Here is a 14,978-nt window from a genome sequence, read left to right as displayed (position 1 = left end):
CGTTCAGGCTGAACATTTTCCCATAAGTGACCGCGGTGTAAGTCACCCTGTGGCAAGCTTCAATGACACCTCAGCATTTCAACCCGCAGATGTCAACTTCTTCAGTAGGCCGAATCATGTTCATGATACACTTGCTGTAGGTATAATGAGTTCTCTTCAAAAGAGGCTCTACAATTGAAAATAAACAGTTATCACATCAAAAAGAATATTGAAGTAAAAATTACTGGGAGCAATAGAACTAGCATGGTAGTCAATTGCAAGGACACCAGGTGTACGTGGCGTTTGTATGCTAAGTCTGGATTATTTTCATCTAAGTGGGAAATTAGAACAATTTCAGGACCACATACATGCCATGCCGATGCTTCTCGTACCGATCATGCACAATTAACTGCAAAAATTGTCGCCGATGTTATACGAGAAGATATTAGGGAGAATGTTGCCTTAACCATTAAAAGCGTTAAAGGGCTAGTCCGTAAAAAATACAAGGGAATCATTCCCAAATATAATAAGTTGTGGCGTGGTCGAGAGCTGGCAATCGCACAACTATTCGGTAGTTGGGAAAAATCTTACGACCTTCTCACTCCATTGTTGGAAGCAATTAAAAAAGACAATCCAGGAACAAAATTCGGAGTTGCGCACGAACCCACAGGAGATCCAACAGAAAGGTTGTTTAAGGCAGCTGCGTGGGCTTATGGTCCGTGCATTGCTGCAGTGCCTCATCTCAGGCCAATCATTAGTATTGATGCATGCTTCCTTTCTGGTAGGTATCAAGGGAGATTGCTGATAGCTTGCGGTTACGATGCTGAGAACCAGTTGCTTCCTCTGGCTTTTGCATTAATCGGGGAAGAGAGTTTCCAGACATGGGGATGGTTCATGAGGTGGTTTCGTCTGGAGGTAATTGGTAATAAGTTCATGTGCGTTGTTTCTGATCGGCACATGGGAATCAAGAAAGTATTCACCGATAGATACGGTGGTTGGTACGAGGATGGTGGTGAGTGCATTCACAGATTGTGCTCACAACACATTGCCGAGAATTTGATGAAAAAAGTACACAATAGAAAACTTTGTGACCTATTTAAAATACTTGTGAACAAAAAGAAGCCACGGAGGTTTGAGGAGTTATTTGAAATATTACGAAAGAAAAATCCAGATGCAGTTGCATACTTAAATAATGTCGGTAAATATCAAGATACCAATCATAATGAGATCCCTAAACCATGGAAGGTGTATCAATGTATGGACAACGGCGCTCGTTGGGGAATTATGACTACTAACGGATCTGAATCGTTGAATAATGTATTCAAATTTAGCCGGAAACTACCAGTCGTTGCACTAGTGGAAGACACATATTACAAGTGTCTTGCGTGGTTTAGGGATAGACAAGAGAAAGCAATGGCTCGCTTAGCTAGTCAACAACTTTGGTCAGAGCGAGTTGAAAAGCTATTGGCTAAAAGAATCAAAAAGTGTCTGAAAATGTATCCCATGCCAATCGGTGTGCACGGTGAACACGAGGTCAAGGTGAATGATGAGAGGGTCGTTTACAAAGAACGAGATGGAAATTTTACTTATAAAAAAGAAACTTTCCGGTATAAGGTCATCATAAGCAATGGAAACATAGCACAATGTGCATGTCTCAAACCACAGCTTACCGGTATACCGTGTGCTCATGTACTTGCCGTGTGTCGAGAACGGAGATACAACCACAACATATTCGTGAATCATTTGTATTCCGCAAAGACACTTGCCGAGACTTGGAGTGGCCAATTTCACGGCTATGCCAACCAATGTGAATGGCCTCGCTATGACGGTCTAACTATTGTTCCGGATAATAACAAAATCAAGAAGGGTAGGAGAAAGCACGCTCGTATAGTCATGACGATGGATGAAATGCAAGGGAGGAGAGTGGGACACCAGGCTAGACGTTCGACGTCCGACAGACGTGCAGCAGGTTAGTTGCATTATTTTTGTGTCATTCTCATTTGAAATGTATGTACATAATATATTAATGACCTTGTTGTTGTGTTATTTGTTTAGAGGCTTCCTTCAATAGGAATCAGGAACAACAAGCTAGACATTCTGTGTCTGACATATATACAACAGATTTCTTAATATTTTAATATTGATTAATTTTTTTTTCCTTATCCAAAAATTGTGTATTCTAATTAATGCTTTTAAATCAGGAACATCTTCTGGTTACATTCGAAGATGAAGTCGTACGTTCAAGACTCTTTTTAAGTAGTTTATTTTTGTTATTTGGTTTGTCATTGGAGATTATGTTTGTAGTTTGTATTATGCATTGAATTTTTTTCTATGTTGTAAGTAATATATCCATGTTTACATCATAATAATCCTTATTTGCATTAAAAAAACTATTTTGGCATTTAAAGAAACATAAAAATAAAAACAAATATTCTCAAGTAGCATTCATGAAGCTAAGTATCATTCATACAAATAACAAAAACTAAATTAAAGTAACAGTCCATTTATCCAATAGTCCATTTATCCAACAGTCCATTTATTACAGTCCATTTAAATACCTAGTCAAAAGTGAACAAGTCTGGTGCTCGGTGCTCTCGTCGTGGGTATCTTTGTTCAGGTCTAGCTTCCTGTTGGTCCACTCTCCTACGCCTGACGTAAACATTATTGTACGACGGGAAAAAGTGATTCACTGCTTGTGTACGTGGCGTAACGACCGGACTAGGTCCTGTGTTGTCTTCTGCACCAATAACATCTAGCGGGGCCAGCCTAATATGATCCGAATCCTACAACAATCATTTTAGTATTTAGTACACATGATCGATTACTATTTAAATAAAATTTAAAATTTTGAAATTACTACCTGATATACCGGACTAGGTCCTGTGTCACCCGTGTATTGCGCATCCTGATGATAGGCCTGATCGTATGTCTGGTCCCAATTGACAAACACATTAACTCCCTGTAATAAATATTTTATTATTTGTAAGAAACATAATAAACAATTATTTAATAATTATTTCAAGAGAGATAAAATTACCTGATAGACCTGACTAGGTCCTGTGTTGTCTTGTGCGAGCGTGATAGGAACCTCTAATTCCTACAATAATTATTTTAATATTCAATAAACTATTACAAAAATAATTAAAATTGAACATCATAAGTGATGAAATTATTACCTGATGGACCTCACTAGGCCCTATGTGATAAACTGGGGCTTGCTGGTACACCGAGCTGTCTAACAACTCTGACATGAACTGCCCAGCGTCATCCGTTCTCTATAAAAATAATGTAGTATTGTAATAAACAAACTCGACGATTATTTGTAATTTCGTGGAGTATTAAATAATTACCTGATAGGCCTGGTCAGATCCCGTGTTGCCTTGTGTGGACGTGCCATGATCCTCCGCTCCCTATAATTAACATTTTGCTATCTTAATAAATATAATCGACAACTAATTACAGTATTTTTTTTATACTTACCAGATCAACCTGACTAGGTCCAGTTTGAAATCTTCTGAGATATTCATTTAATCCGTCATTTGTTTCTATCCATCTCTCATGATAGTTGGGATTTATGTCTTGTGGCAAGTCAGGGATGTGTTCTGGATTATCACCGTCTGAGATGTCATCGATATTGTCTGGAAGATCGGCCGCCCTCAACACACTTTGCAATTTAGCATCCATACCGTTGTCTCTGAGAAGGCCACAACTTGCTTTCAGAAAAATTTCCCTATTTTCTTGAGTGCCCTCGATTTCGTCAATCCCATAGCTGCTGATATTATCTTTATCCCTCGTAATGTCTATAAAAAAAAGTGATAAGTACATTGAAAGAATAATAACATCTCATAAATTTTTATAATTTATAAAACTTACATCACGTGTCGATTTCGGGGCACCGGGAATGTACCCTACTTCGCCAATCTCATCTCTGTATTCTGGAATGGGATCATCAAGACCCTCTATGCACCGCTTTCCTAAGAAGATATTGAACATGCCATTTTCCTGGAACCAACTTCGATATGGCAATATGTCGTAATGACTCCAATACCCGGTTGGAACAACCAAGTGGTCTCCTGGATTAGATGCCTCATTTACGTAATTCTGGTGCACATTAGACCAATTTACTAGTCCCACATTGGGTCTTATTGGAACGGTTCAAACCCATTAGTTTAGCTTAACAGCGGAAGTGTGTAAAACAAAAATTTTACGATTAAGTTAAGCTAAAAATTAAACGAGGTATGTCAGGAAACCTTCCAAGGCGGTCCACCTTCACTATTCCTTCGGCATCAAAACCTCATTTAATTCATTTACAGATCTACTCCATAATTGATTTTCTAAAGCATTAAATCTATTTACAAATTAAATAGATTAATATAACAATTTATACCTTGATTCCAAATCTCAGTTGGAATGCAGACCGAGCGAGTAGAGCCTCACCAGGGATGGAATCGACTCGCAGTATCACACGTGTGATACCTCTATTGGTTATCCACCAGGACTAACCGGAGAGCGATTTAATTCTGCCAGAAATACCGTAAACCGCGGAATTCTGTAGAAACACTATTCACCGAGAAAATGATGAAATACATATATTTGTGTCCCGAAGTAACTCGGTTTTGCTTAAAATCTAAACCGCAGGATTACACAAAATATATTATTTCCTAATCTCGAAATAACCGAAATCAAGGAAGAGAGAAAAACCGATTAACGAAGTAATCAGATTAACACGTGAATTAGTGAGTCTTTCTCTCTACCCCTACCCCTCTATTTATAGACTTTTGAGGAGGTTTGCAAAAGACCAAAATACCCCTCAAAACAAATCTATTTACCAAAAGCCCTTGACACCTCATCCTTTTATCATGTGAAATGACCAAAATACCCTTGCCACCTCACATGACACATGTCAACACATGGGAAGTCGGCACCAAGGGAAAAAGACCATTTTGCCCTTGGCCCATTAAGGCATGAATAGTGTTGGGCTTTGACTTTGGGCCTTTAATTTTAATTAAGGATTTGATTATTTTGGGCTTTTAAATCCATAATTCAAACCCATAATTAACAATTAAAATTCCAAATCATATATATATAATTGTCATGTACAATTATATTTCTTTTCGGTTATTGTTCGGTAACTTTTATACAACGTAACGTGTACCTTTATAAATTAACCGTTGTTTCTGCTTGTCATTCTAAATGACATTTATAATTTAATTATATCACGTATAATTAATTATAACCATCTTAATATTAATTATAATCAATTTATAATTAATCAGTAAGATTCTCCGAGTAGCTCCTATATGGTGTGACCCAATAGGATCTGTGTTATGTTGGTAAACAGAGTTAAAACTGTTTTAACTTCTGTTAGTCATGGGTGGCATTTGGCAACACATCATGACCATCCAATTACACAGATGATGCTGTACTGTACAATATCACGATCCAGTAAACAATTTACTTGTGTCAGTTCTTCTGTCTCATAGCTATCAGATCAGTTTCAAGGTAGATGTGTGTCATCCTTGGTAACTGTATCTTTTCTTGATCTTGAGTAGATTATCAAATATAATTACTCTTGTAATTATACCGCATGCAGATAATCTAACTCTATCAAGGGGCCCAGTGATGCTATAGCTCGTATAGAGATACGAGGGACAAGTAGTATTCTTGGTAGACTATCACTTCCTCAGCTAAGTTATACATATGGAAATGCTACCGTTATGGCTGCTTTTTACGGACAGCGTTAGATAACACTCACTCATATATATTTCTTAGTGGGAACGATAAATACCTCATACTGTAGAACTTTGACACTGAATGAAAACATAAATGACACGAACACAATTCTATTTAATGTTTCATTCGGGGTCTGTCAAATACCATGTTCCTAGAACATGTATCTATGTGATTAAAATGACATCTCGTGTCAGGTGGTTTGTAAAACTTAACCATCTTTTAATCCACATACTAACCTTATAGCGGTAATTAGTGTTCCTGCTAATTACCTTGGTCAGTGACCTTTTAAGAGTATATATTATCTATATTATGGAGTTTCACAATTTCAGTCATGAACTCGAAATGATCCACAAATGCAATAATACTCAAGGCAACAAAATGATATATAAATAAACATTCAATTCATGAACAAAGCTTTATGATTAACTTATCGTATTATTGACTTCTAGATTATTACAAACTAACAAAATTAACATACTTTTATACTAATTGATTTTAATTAAATTGAAAAAAAAAAACCTGAAGGAGCGGGTTTGATGGGGGGGGCGAAATTAACCAAGCCGGACGGGTTGTCTCAATCCGTCCTACAGATCACCTCCGGATCGGGGTCGCCTTCGTTCGCTGTCTCCTTTTTTTACTGCGTGCGGAGGGGAGACGGGAGACACCAACAGAGAGACAGCGTGAGGGAGATAAAACAGCTGTGGGACGGGTCCTCTTAACCCGTCCAAGCTTTATTTTTTTTTTGGGTCGGGACGGGCCCTCTTACCCCGTCCAGATTTTTTTTTTTTTTTTTTGGGTCGGGACGGGACCTCTTAACCCGTCCAGCATTTTTTTTTTTTTGGGTCGGGACGGGCCCTCTTACCCAGTCCAGATTTTTTTTTTTTGGGTCGGGACGGGATTCCTTAACCCGTCCGGCTTTTTTTTTTAATTTCGCTAAACACCATCGCGTAATCGGATATTAAGGGACGGGTTCTGAAGACCCGATCTACCTAGTTTTCGCAAAAATTCAAAAGTATTATTCTTTTTCGATATTTAATTTATTTTATTTCTATTAATAAAAAATTCGGCAATTAATAATTAGTTTTTCTTCTATTTCCGTCATACGCAACTGTAAATAAACAAAATGTGGTATCCGTTGCCTTACTATATATTTTCATGCATGTTTCATTTAATTAATTGAATCTATCGCACGTATCTTAACGTATCAAAGAAATAATTAAGTTATAAGTATATATGCTGTCCATGCACCTCGATCGATCTATCTATAATTAATTTGGACAATAATGATGAAAGTATATATATATATAATTAATTAACAGTACTTACAATCTATATATATATTGTAGCAATGCAATTAATTATGTAAAAGTAAAAAAATGTTGATTTTTTATTTGACGCTGAATGGTACGGAAACTGTACCGGAAACAACGTAACCCCGGCCAACAGATTTTGGCGCCATCTCTCTCTCTGTCTCTCTTTCCTTCTTCATGGACTATGAATTGCATGCATAATGCATTGCATTTCTTATCTCTCTCTCCGCATTTAATGGTATGTACTTCTCCAACGCCCTTGTTCTCACCTCTCACCTAATACTCACCTCTCTCACCTCTCTCGATCGAGACGTACGCCTTCCGCTACTACAAATTGCACCTCAACCTTAATTTCCACCACATGCACTACTCAATCGCCATCTCCATCTCCATCTCCATCTCCACCTCCATCTCTTTGTAAGATCGATCTCTAATTCTCCCCTCCTTCTCTCAGTTACTACTTACTAGTTTTAATTTGGTACTAATTAATTAAATTAATCAAAAGGAAAATAATTAAACTAACTAATTTATGATGCATGCATTTCATGCCTAATTAATTGCTTCAGGCATTACAATTTACGAACACACAAATCATTTTGGGTCTCAAGTCCACACGCAATGCAATCAGTATTCTAATTTCAATCACTTCATGCATGCATGCATGTATTCTGCTCTGGTACCTCACAATTCCCGCATGACCCGCTTAATTAAACTGCTGTTTAATTATGAATTTCTCTACTTTAAGCAACTGCTTAGCCTTAAGTATCTCTCTAGCTACAAACCAAGTTAATTTACTACTTTAATTAATTTGTTATTCAAATAATCTTTGCCAAAATGAAAATAGCATGGTCTCCCACAACACCCAATAATCTTGTATCATTCCGAAAACCTTACCGGAACCGGCCAGCTGTTGTTTATTTCAAAAAGGAACCATCGGGCAACTATCCTCCTCTTAGTATGATGATATGATATTTTATATTAATTTTACCCACTATTTTTCACTATTTGGGATCAATTATATATAGTAAATGTGCCCCTGAAACTTTTCTTAATTATATTACAACTTTCATCATTAGTCTTAATTAATTTGTCACACTAACTCTTGTCTAAAAATTAAGCCTGAAATATGAATTAAAAAGAAAATGAGAAAATAATATAATTCTAGATACCAACCGTCATTGCTAGCTGATATACTAGCTTTCTGTGGCAACAACCAAAAGGTGGTTAAATCAAATGTCCCCTATTTTATTTGTAATTTTTTTACCTTAATTATTTTTATTAATTTGTTTGTTTTATGACTGACTAGGGATTGAAATTGAAAAGAAAGCAAACATGGAGAAGTTATATACAGTGGAAGTAGAAGAGGGTAGACCCGGTAAGGATGGAAACCCATCAGTAGGACCCGTTTACCGAAATGCATTAGCAAAGGATGGTTTCCCGCCATTAGAACCCGACATGACAACATCTTGGGATTGTTTCAGGTACTGTCTGTGTGCTTGTCAGTGTACATATTGCATTATTTATTATGGTTTTTATCATTTTTTTCTACTTGATTGTTTAATTTTCTAAATTTTATTTTAGGGTTGCAGCGGAGAAATATTCAGGAAATAGGATGCTCGGATGGCGTGAATTTATTCAAGGAAAAGTATAATAAAAATTTAATTAAAATCTAACAATAACAGATTTTCTCTAGTTTAATTATTCTCAATAAGTTGTGGTGAATTTCACAGGCAGGTCCCTACATATGGAAATCATACAAGGAGGTGTATGAGGAAGTGTTGCAAATTGGCTCTGCTTTGCGGCAGCTCGGTGTTCAACCCGTAATAGAATTAATTACTTGTCAATAAATTTCTGGATCTAATTTTATTCTTTACATGAATAATTTGATTTTTCTACCAATTAAATTCTTCTATATTATTTTTCCTTCTACTGTAGGGGTCACGCATAGGGATTTATGGTACTAATTGCCCTCAATGGGTGATAGCAATGCAGGTACTCTTTAATGGTTTCTTTTTTAATTACAGACAAGCACACAAATAATATTAAATTATTCACTTAAATAATTTGTGCTTACTCCTTATAAAAACGTAACATACAGCAACACTGACAACATTTACAGCGCATAAAAAGTGTACATAATGTGATTTTTGGTCACTTTTAGGGACCACAAAATAATTCCTTACTGACTTGTCAAAATAACAGGCTTGTAACGGGTTCAACCTCATATGCGTACCGCTATATGACACTTTAGGTACGCCAACAGCAATTTGATACAAATACTATGTCTATACTTCAGTTTAAAATACATGTACTATTTTTTTATTTGTCCTTTAATTGTTATTTTTTTTAATTTTAGGTGCTGGTGCTATCGATTTCATAGTAGACCATGCCGAAATTGATATAGTTTTTGTACATGAGAAGAAACTCAACGTAAGTCCAAAAAAATGCATAAATGATTTTACTTTGTTTGAAGAGAAAAAAATTAGGTATTTAAAAGAACAGGAATTGCATTTCTTTTTGTGCAGATACTGTTCTCTGATTGTGCATGTGCTCAGAGGCTCAGAGGTGTGTTCTTCTTCTTGTTGAACTGAGATTCTATACATATTTTTCTCTAATAACATTCATAAGTTTGAACAAACTTAACTAGATTAAGCCACTGTTAGCTCTAAGAAGTACATGTTACCTCCATTTTAATCCAATTTTAACTTAAATGTAGAATACTAATACAAGTAAACCTTTAAAAGTGCAAAAGAAGAAAGACGGTTATAATTGTGAGACTAGCAGTCAGACCTGTTTAATTAATATCAACTCTTATTTTCCTTTGATTTAGTAAAAACTAACTTTCACCTTTCTTACATCATCACAACAGCAATTGTATCATTTGGTTCAGCAACAAGAGGTGATGTAGAAGATGGCAGTAAAGAGGGCTTGAATCTATACTCATGGAATGAGTTACTTAAAATGGTTGCATATATGCTTCTTCTTTTTATCTAAATTATCATTATAAATTAAGTACATATTATAATTATATTGTAAGGGGTCTTAATTGATGAACTTATTAAATGTTTTTTTTGTGGTTACAGGGAAAAGAGCATCCATCAGAGCCATGTTCTCCAAAACCTAATGACTTATGCACAATAATGTATACAAGTGGCACAAGTGGTACACCTAAAGGCGTGATGATAACTCATGAAGCCCTGGCCACATATGTGCAAGGGGTTGATCTCTACATGGACCTTTTTGAAGATAAGGTACTCTTGCTGTTATCTGGGTACTGGTACTGACATGACTGGTACATACAGTTTTTTTATGATGGGTAGGAATTGGTACCAAAGTCTATGGTAAGACCTGGTACAGTTTTTAGTTGTACCTAATGCTATTTAAACTTGACATAACTTTTAAACAAATTTCAGATGACAGTGGATGATGTGTTTCTATCATTTCTGCCCCTGGCACACATCCTTGACCGAGTGATTGAAGAATACTTCTTCCACAAGGGTGCTTCTGTTGGCTATTACCAAGGGGTAATTTGCAATTTACATCTCTCCTACAGTGTTTTAAAATGCGGTTTTGTTCATGCATGCGGAAGGCTATTGCATACCGCATATGCGGATTTTCATGCGGATTTATATATGTGGATTTTAAAATAAAAATTCACACACACACACACACACACATATATATATATATATATATATATTCATATTCATATATTTGAATTTATTTTCACATAATAACATAACCAACAATAATTTTTTGACTTTTTTAATATAAATTTTAATTAAAATATAATAAAATTATCAAAACCGCATGGGAAGACTGCATGGCCGCATATTTTAGTCCGCATGACCCCATATTCAGACCGCATGGCCGCATATTCGGACCGCATGGCTGCATTTTTAATCCGCATGACCGCATATTCGAATCGCATATGCGGCCGCATGGTCAAAACCACATGGAAAAACCGCATAGGCATTCTGAGCACGGCTACCAACCGCATACGCATATGCGGCCCATGTGGCCGCATTTTAAAACACTGCTCTCCTATATATTCCTAGTTATTATTCAATCTCATGCTCATGTAAAAGTGGTGCTTGATATATATGAACATTTTAGCTAAAATAATGCCTTCTTCGTAGTAGTATCGATACCCAGGCCTAGGGATCTGATCATGGCCAAACAAGAACTGACTCGGCACTAAATGCTTATGGACCCATTTCGATTGTGTGCTCAAAAGAGCTACTCAATGCAATCAGACAAATAAATTTTATTATTTTAATTTTCCACAATGTTTAGGATCTAAATGCCTTGAGGGATGATCTAATGGAACTAAAGCCAACACTTTTTGTTGGGGTCCCTCGAGTTTTTGAGAGAATTCATGAAGGTACATTTTTTTATTATTAACAAAACCTTGTCTCCACACTTGCAAAGCCTCTAAATACAAGAAAAATTATCCTTTTTCAACCATATCGGATATAAATAGTGATCTCCTCAAAAAAAAAAGATAGAAATAGTGATGAAAATGGGGATATTTTATATTTGCACTTGTTGGTGTAGTATAATTTAAGATGCTTTGAAGGACCATATGCAGTATAAACTTTTGGCAACTTTTTATAATTTTATATGGAAAATAGGTATACTGAAGGCATTGTCAGAACTACGACCATTGAGAAGGATGATTTTTAATGCTTTGTATAACCAGTAAGTTACCCATATTAGTTATTATTTCTATATGTAACCTTGTACCCTTTATTCAAACAATAATTTTCCGTTTATTACGTCATTCCTTTTTTATTTTTTATTTATGTCATATGACCCAAGGTTACAGATGAAAGGGTGTCCTTAGAAGCTCATGTAAGAAAATTAGCAAATGAGTACTTCAACAGTTTTGCAATTCTCTAATTCTAACTATCATTATTGAAGCAAACTTTCATGGATGAGATCTGGATTTGCACAAAACAAAGCTTCACCTTTTGCCGATTTCCTAGCCTTCCGTAAGGTACGCTTCTTGCTCTCTACAATCCCATGCCCCCCAAAGAGTAATATAATAACTCAATAACTAGATATGATCTAGAAACCATCTCACATGTTGTAGGGATATTTCGGCTTAGTACCCTGAACAATAGAAGAGTATCATGTACATTTATGCAAAAATGAGAAATCCAAAAGTATCATCCTCCTTTTGGATTAATTTATGTTAAAAAAAAATTGGGTAGTTGGAGTTGATCTGTACATTTCTTGGTTTACAGGTTACAGAGAGACAATTCTCAACTTGTAGGTTATACATTGATATTTAGGATTTTGTGAGAGTAAACAAGAAAATTATCTCTATGATAGTAATTATGAAAATTTCAGGTAAAAGCAAGACTTGGAGGTCGTATTCGGCTCCTGATATCAGGTGGCGCCCCATTAAGTAATGATATCGAGGAATTTCTTCGTGTCACCGGCTGTGCCCACTTTTGTCAAGGCTATGGTATTATCTAATTTTGAATCATCATTTTTTCCCTCCTTAATTTGTGGAATCAATCTCTAATAAAGGCTATTATGTACCTCATGGTGGGACAGGGATGACAGAGACATGCGGGGTGAGCACGATAGGGTACCCAGATGACATGTCACTTCTAGGGACAGTGGGAGTAGCTGCAACCTACACCGAGCTACGGCTGGAGGAAGTGCCGGAGATGGGCTACGATCCTCTGGGGAAGCCCTCGCGTGGTGAAATATGTGTCAGAGGGAAAACCCTCTTCACTGGCTACTATAAGGATCCCGACTTGACCAATCAGGTCATCATCAATGGCTGGTTTCACACAGGGGATATAGGAGAGATGAGGTCAGATGGAGTGCTTAAGATAATTGACAGAAAGAAAAATATATTTAAATTATCTCAAGGCGAGTATGTAGCAGCTGAGTATTTGGAGAAAGTTTATGGCTTTTGTTCCATTCTTGAAGATGTAAGCACAAGTTACTTTTAATTTTTTAAATAAGGAAAGGTTTATCATTTTTAAGAGGTTACTTCAAAACAGTGGTCAATAGACAGTGCATGCGACCATTACAGCATTACTTACTAACTATAAACACTTTTTGGGGTTGTCAGACATGGGTATATGGGGATAGTTATAGATCAATGTTGATAGCAGTGGTTGCACCGCATGAAGGCAACACGATGAAATGGGCTGAGAAAAATGGCCACAAGGGTGATTTCCTCCAAATCTGCGCTCTTCATGATTTCAAAAGTTACATTCTTCAGGAGTTGAGAGCTATTGCTGACAAGAATAAGGTACTTTTGTTTTTGTTTTTGTTTTTTTGTTTTTCCTTCCAAGTTAACTGATAACTGATAATGGTAATAATCCCTGGCACTGATTCAATTGTAGCTGCAAGGATTTGAGATGATAAGAGGAGTTGTGGTGGAACCGGTGCCTTTTGACATAGAAAGAGATTTGGTCACACCAACAATGAAAAAGAAGCGATCCCAAATGCTTAAATACTACCAGGTATTAACTCACACAAAGTAAATAAACAAACAACAACCGGGCAATTGCGAAAATAAAAAAATAAAAAAAATGATCGTAAAATATTGGCACTTCTCATGATCCAATCTCATTTTAATTTATTGTTTGGCATTTGTCTTTTTGGGCTTTAGTTGGTGACTAATTGTACAACTAAGGTCAAAATGTAGGCTGGTTTATGTTAAACTTTTTTATCTCTCTGTCTCTCTCTTACTCCCCCTCTGTGACTCAGCTGCCTTGAATTTGTGATACGTTAATTGAAATTTGATGTTATAATTAATGTGAAGGTGGAGATTGACAAACTTTACCAAGGGCTAGAGAGGAAATATTAAGAAATCACATTTTGTACCTTCAAGCAAGGTGTGTATATACTGTACTGTTGTTCTTCTTTCAAAATTTAGTTTAAGTTGACCTGATAAAAACAACGAGTATAATTAACTTGTTTGAATGAAATTCTCAATCAATTTTAGATTTTCAGATATGCAAGAAATATATCATGCTCCTGAGAAGTTGGAGGTGTGCAAATATTATATACGGACTGTAAGATGAAGATAATTCTGGTCCTAATTAAGTGGAGGGTTTTCATGTATTATATATTATATTGGTGTATTAATTCATATATCATATGTTGTTCCTTGTTTTATGTTTGTAGAATTAAGTCGAACATTTAGGCGCTCCTGTGTAAATTATTTTGTTGTTTGATCTGTCATTATTTATTGTCTTATTACCCTGCTTAGGTATGATTTTTTTATGTAACCTCCAATTAAGAACTCTTTCGTGTCTTATATATGTACCCTTAAATGTTTCAATTTATCTTATTTAACTTGTAACTCTCACAAACCTTTCTTATTTGTCCCTTGAGTTATTTGATTTAAAATCAGACAATTAACAATTTATTATTTTGATTATTTTGATTATTATTATTATTATTATTATTATTATTATTATTATTATTATTATTATTATTATTATTATTATTATTATTATTATTATTATTATTATTATTATTATTATTATTATTATTATTATTATTATTATTATTATTATTATTATTTTCCAAATTTAACAATTCAGTCCAGCACTCTGTAGTAATGGCTCCTAGTTCAACCTATGTTGCATGGATACGGATACGGCGATACGGCAATCTTAAAAAATCTAGGATACGATATGTCTATTATATATATATATATATTTTATTATCTTATGGGTACATTGGAAATTTTTCCTATATATTATATTTAGATAATCATAATTTAAATCAAATTTGTAGAAAAAATAAAGATTTAATCTAAGTATAACTTAAATATTATATTTATCTAAAACTATCACATAGCATACTCTAGTGTAGTGGCTAAGAATTTTGACACCAAAGGGGAAGATCCAAGATCGAATCCCGCTTCAAGCAGAAAAAAAAAGAGATTTTCGCGGTCCACAGGCGCGGTCCACTGTC

General features: G+C 35.5%; 2 protein-coding genes across 5 annotated transcripts; both read left to right on the top strand.

Annotated features, from left to right (window-relative positions):
• Nucleotides 1-243: 243 nt before the first annotated feature.
• On the top strand, nt 244-1,953 carry LOC144554431 (uncharacterized). Its single transcript, XM_078302750.1, has one exon. The coding sequence runs from the start codon at nt 244-246 to the stop codon at nt 1,951-1,953; it is 1,710 nt and encodes a 569-aa protein (XP_078158876.1).
• A 5,878-nt stretch (nt 1,954-7,831) lies between these two features.
• On the top strand, nt 7,832-14,300 carry LACS1 (AMP-dependent synthetase and ligase family protein). 4 transcript variants are annotated; one of them, XM_078302331.1, is made up of 20 exons: nt 7,832-7,977; nt 8,329-8,503; nt 8,604-8,667; nt 8,753-8,842; nt 8,958-9,014; nt 9,225-9,273; nt 9,379-9,452; nt 9,548-9,587; nt 9,892-9,986; nt 10,106-10,273; nt 10,436-10,546; nt 11,319-11,406; nt 11,657-11,723; nt 11,946-12,021; nt 12,378-12,495; nt 12,588-12,973; nt 13,117-13,299; nt 13,394-13,513; nt 13,816-13,888; nt 14,007-14,300. In XM_078302331.1, exons 1-19 carry the CDS (start codon nt 7,857-7,859, stop codon nt 13,858-13,860), a joined length of 2,127 nt encoding a protein of 708 aa, XP_078158457.1. In that variant the 5' UTR covers nt 7,832-7,856; the 3' UTR covers nt 13,861-13,888; nt 14,007-14,300. The 4 variants fall into 4 exon arrangements, with proteins under 4 accessions (XP_078158457.1, XP_078158456.1, XP_078158458.1 ...); XM_078302330.1 differs by having other exon boundaries at nt 13,999-14,300; XM_078302332.1 differs by having other exon boundaries at nt 13,816-13,901; nt 14,016-14,056.
• The last annotated feature ends 678 nt before the right edge of the window (nt 14,301-14,978 follow it).

The sequence above is a fragment of the Carex rostrata genome, chromosome 5, assembly GCF_964058835.1.
Source record: "Carex rostrata chromosome 5, lpCarRost1.2, whole genome shotgun sequence".
NCBI classification, from domain to species: domain Eukaryota; kingdom Viridiplantae; phylum Streptophyta; class Magnoliopsida; order Poales; family Cyperaceae; genus Carex; species Carex rostrata.
Note: the sequence above shows the minus strand (reverse complement) of the source record. Positions and strands in the feature narration are given on the sequence as shown.

Coding starts and splice junctions, on each gene's coding strand:
- LOC144554431 (XM_078302750.1), top strand. CDS start 244: ATGGTAGTCAATTGCAAGGACACCAGGTGTACGTGGCGTTTGTATGCT.
- LACS1 (XM_078302331.1), top strand. CDS start 7,857: ATGAAAATAGCATGGTCTCCCACAACACCCAATAATCTTGTATCATTC. Junction 9,987..10,105: donor GGAATGAGTTACTTAAAATG/GTTGCATATATG, acceptor TTGTGGTTACAG/GGAAAAGAGCATCCATCAGA. Junction 12,022..12,377: donor ATTTCCTAGCCTTCCGTAAG/GTACGCTTCTTG, acceptor TGAAAATTTCAG/GTAAAAGCAAGACTTGGAGG.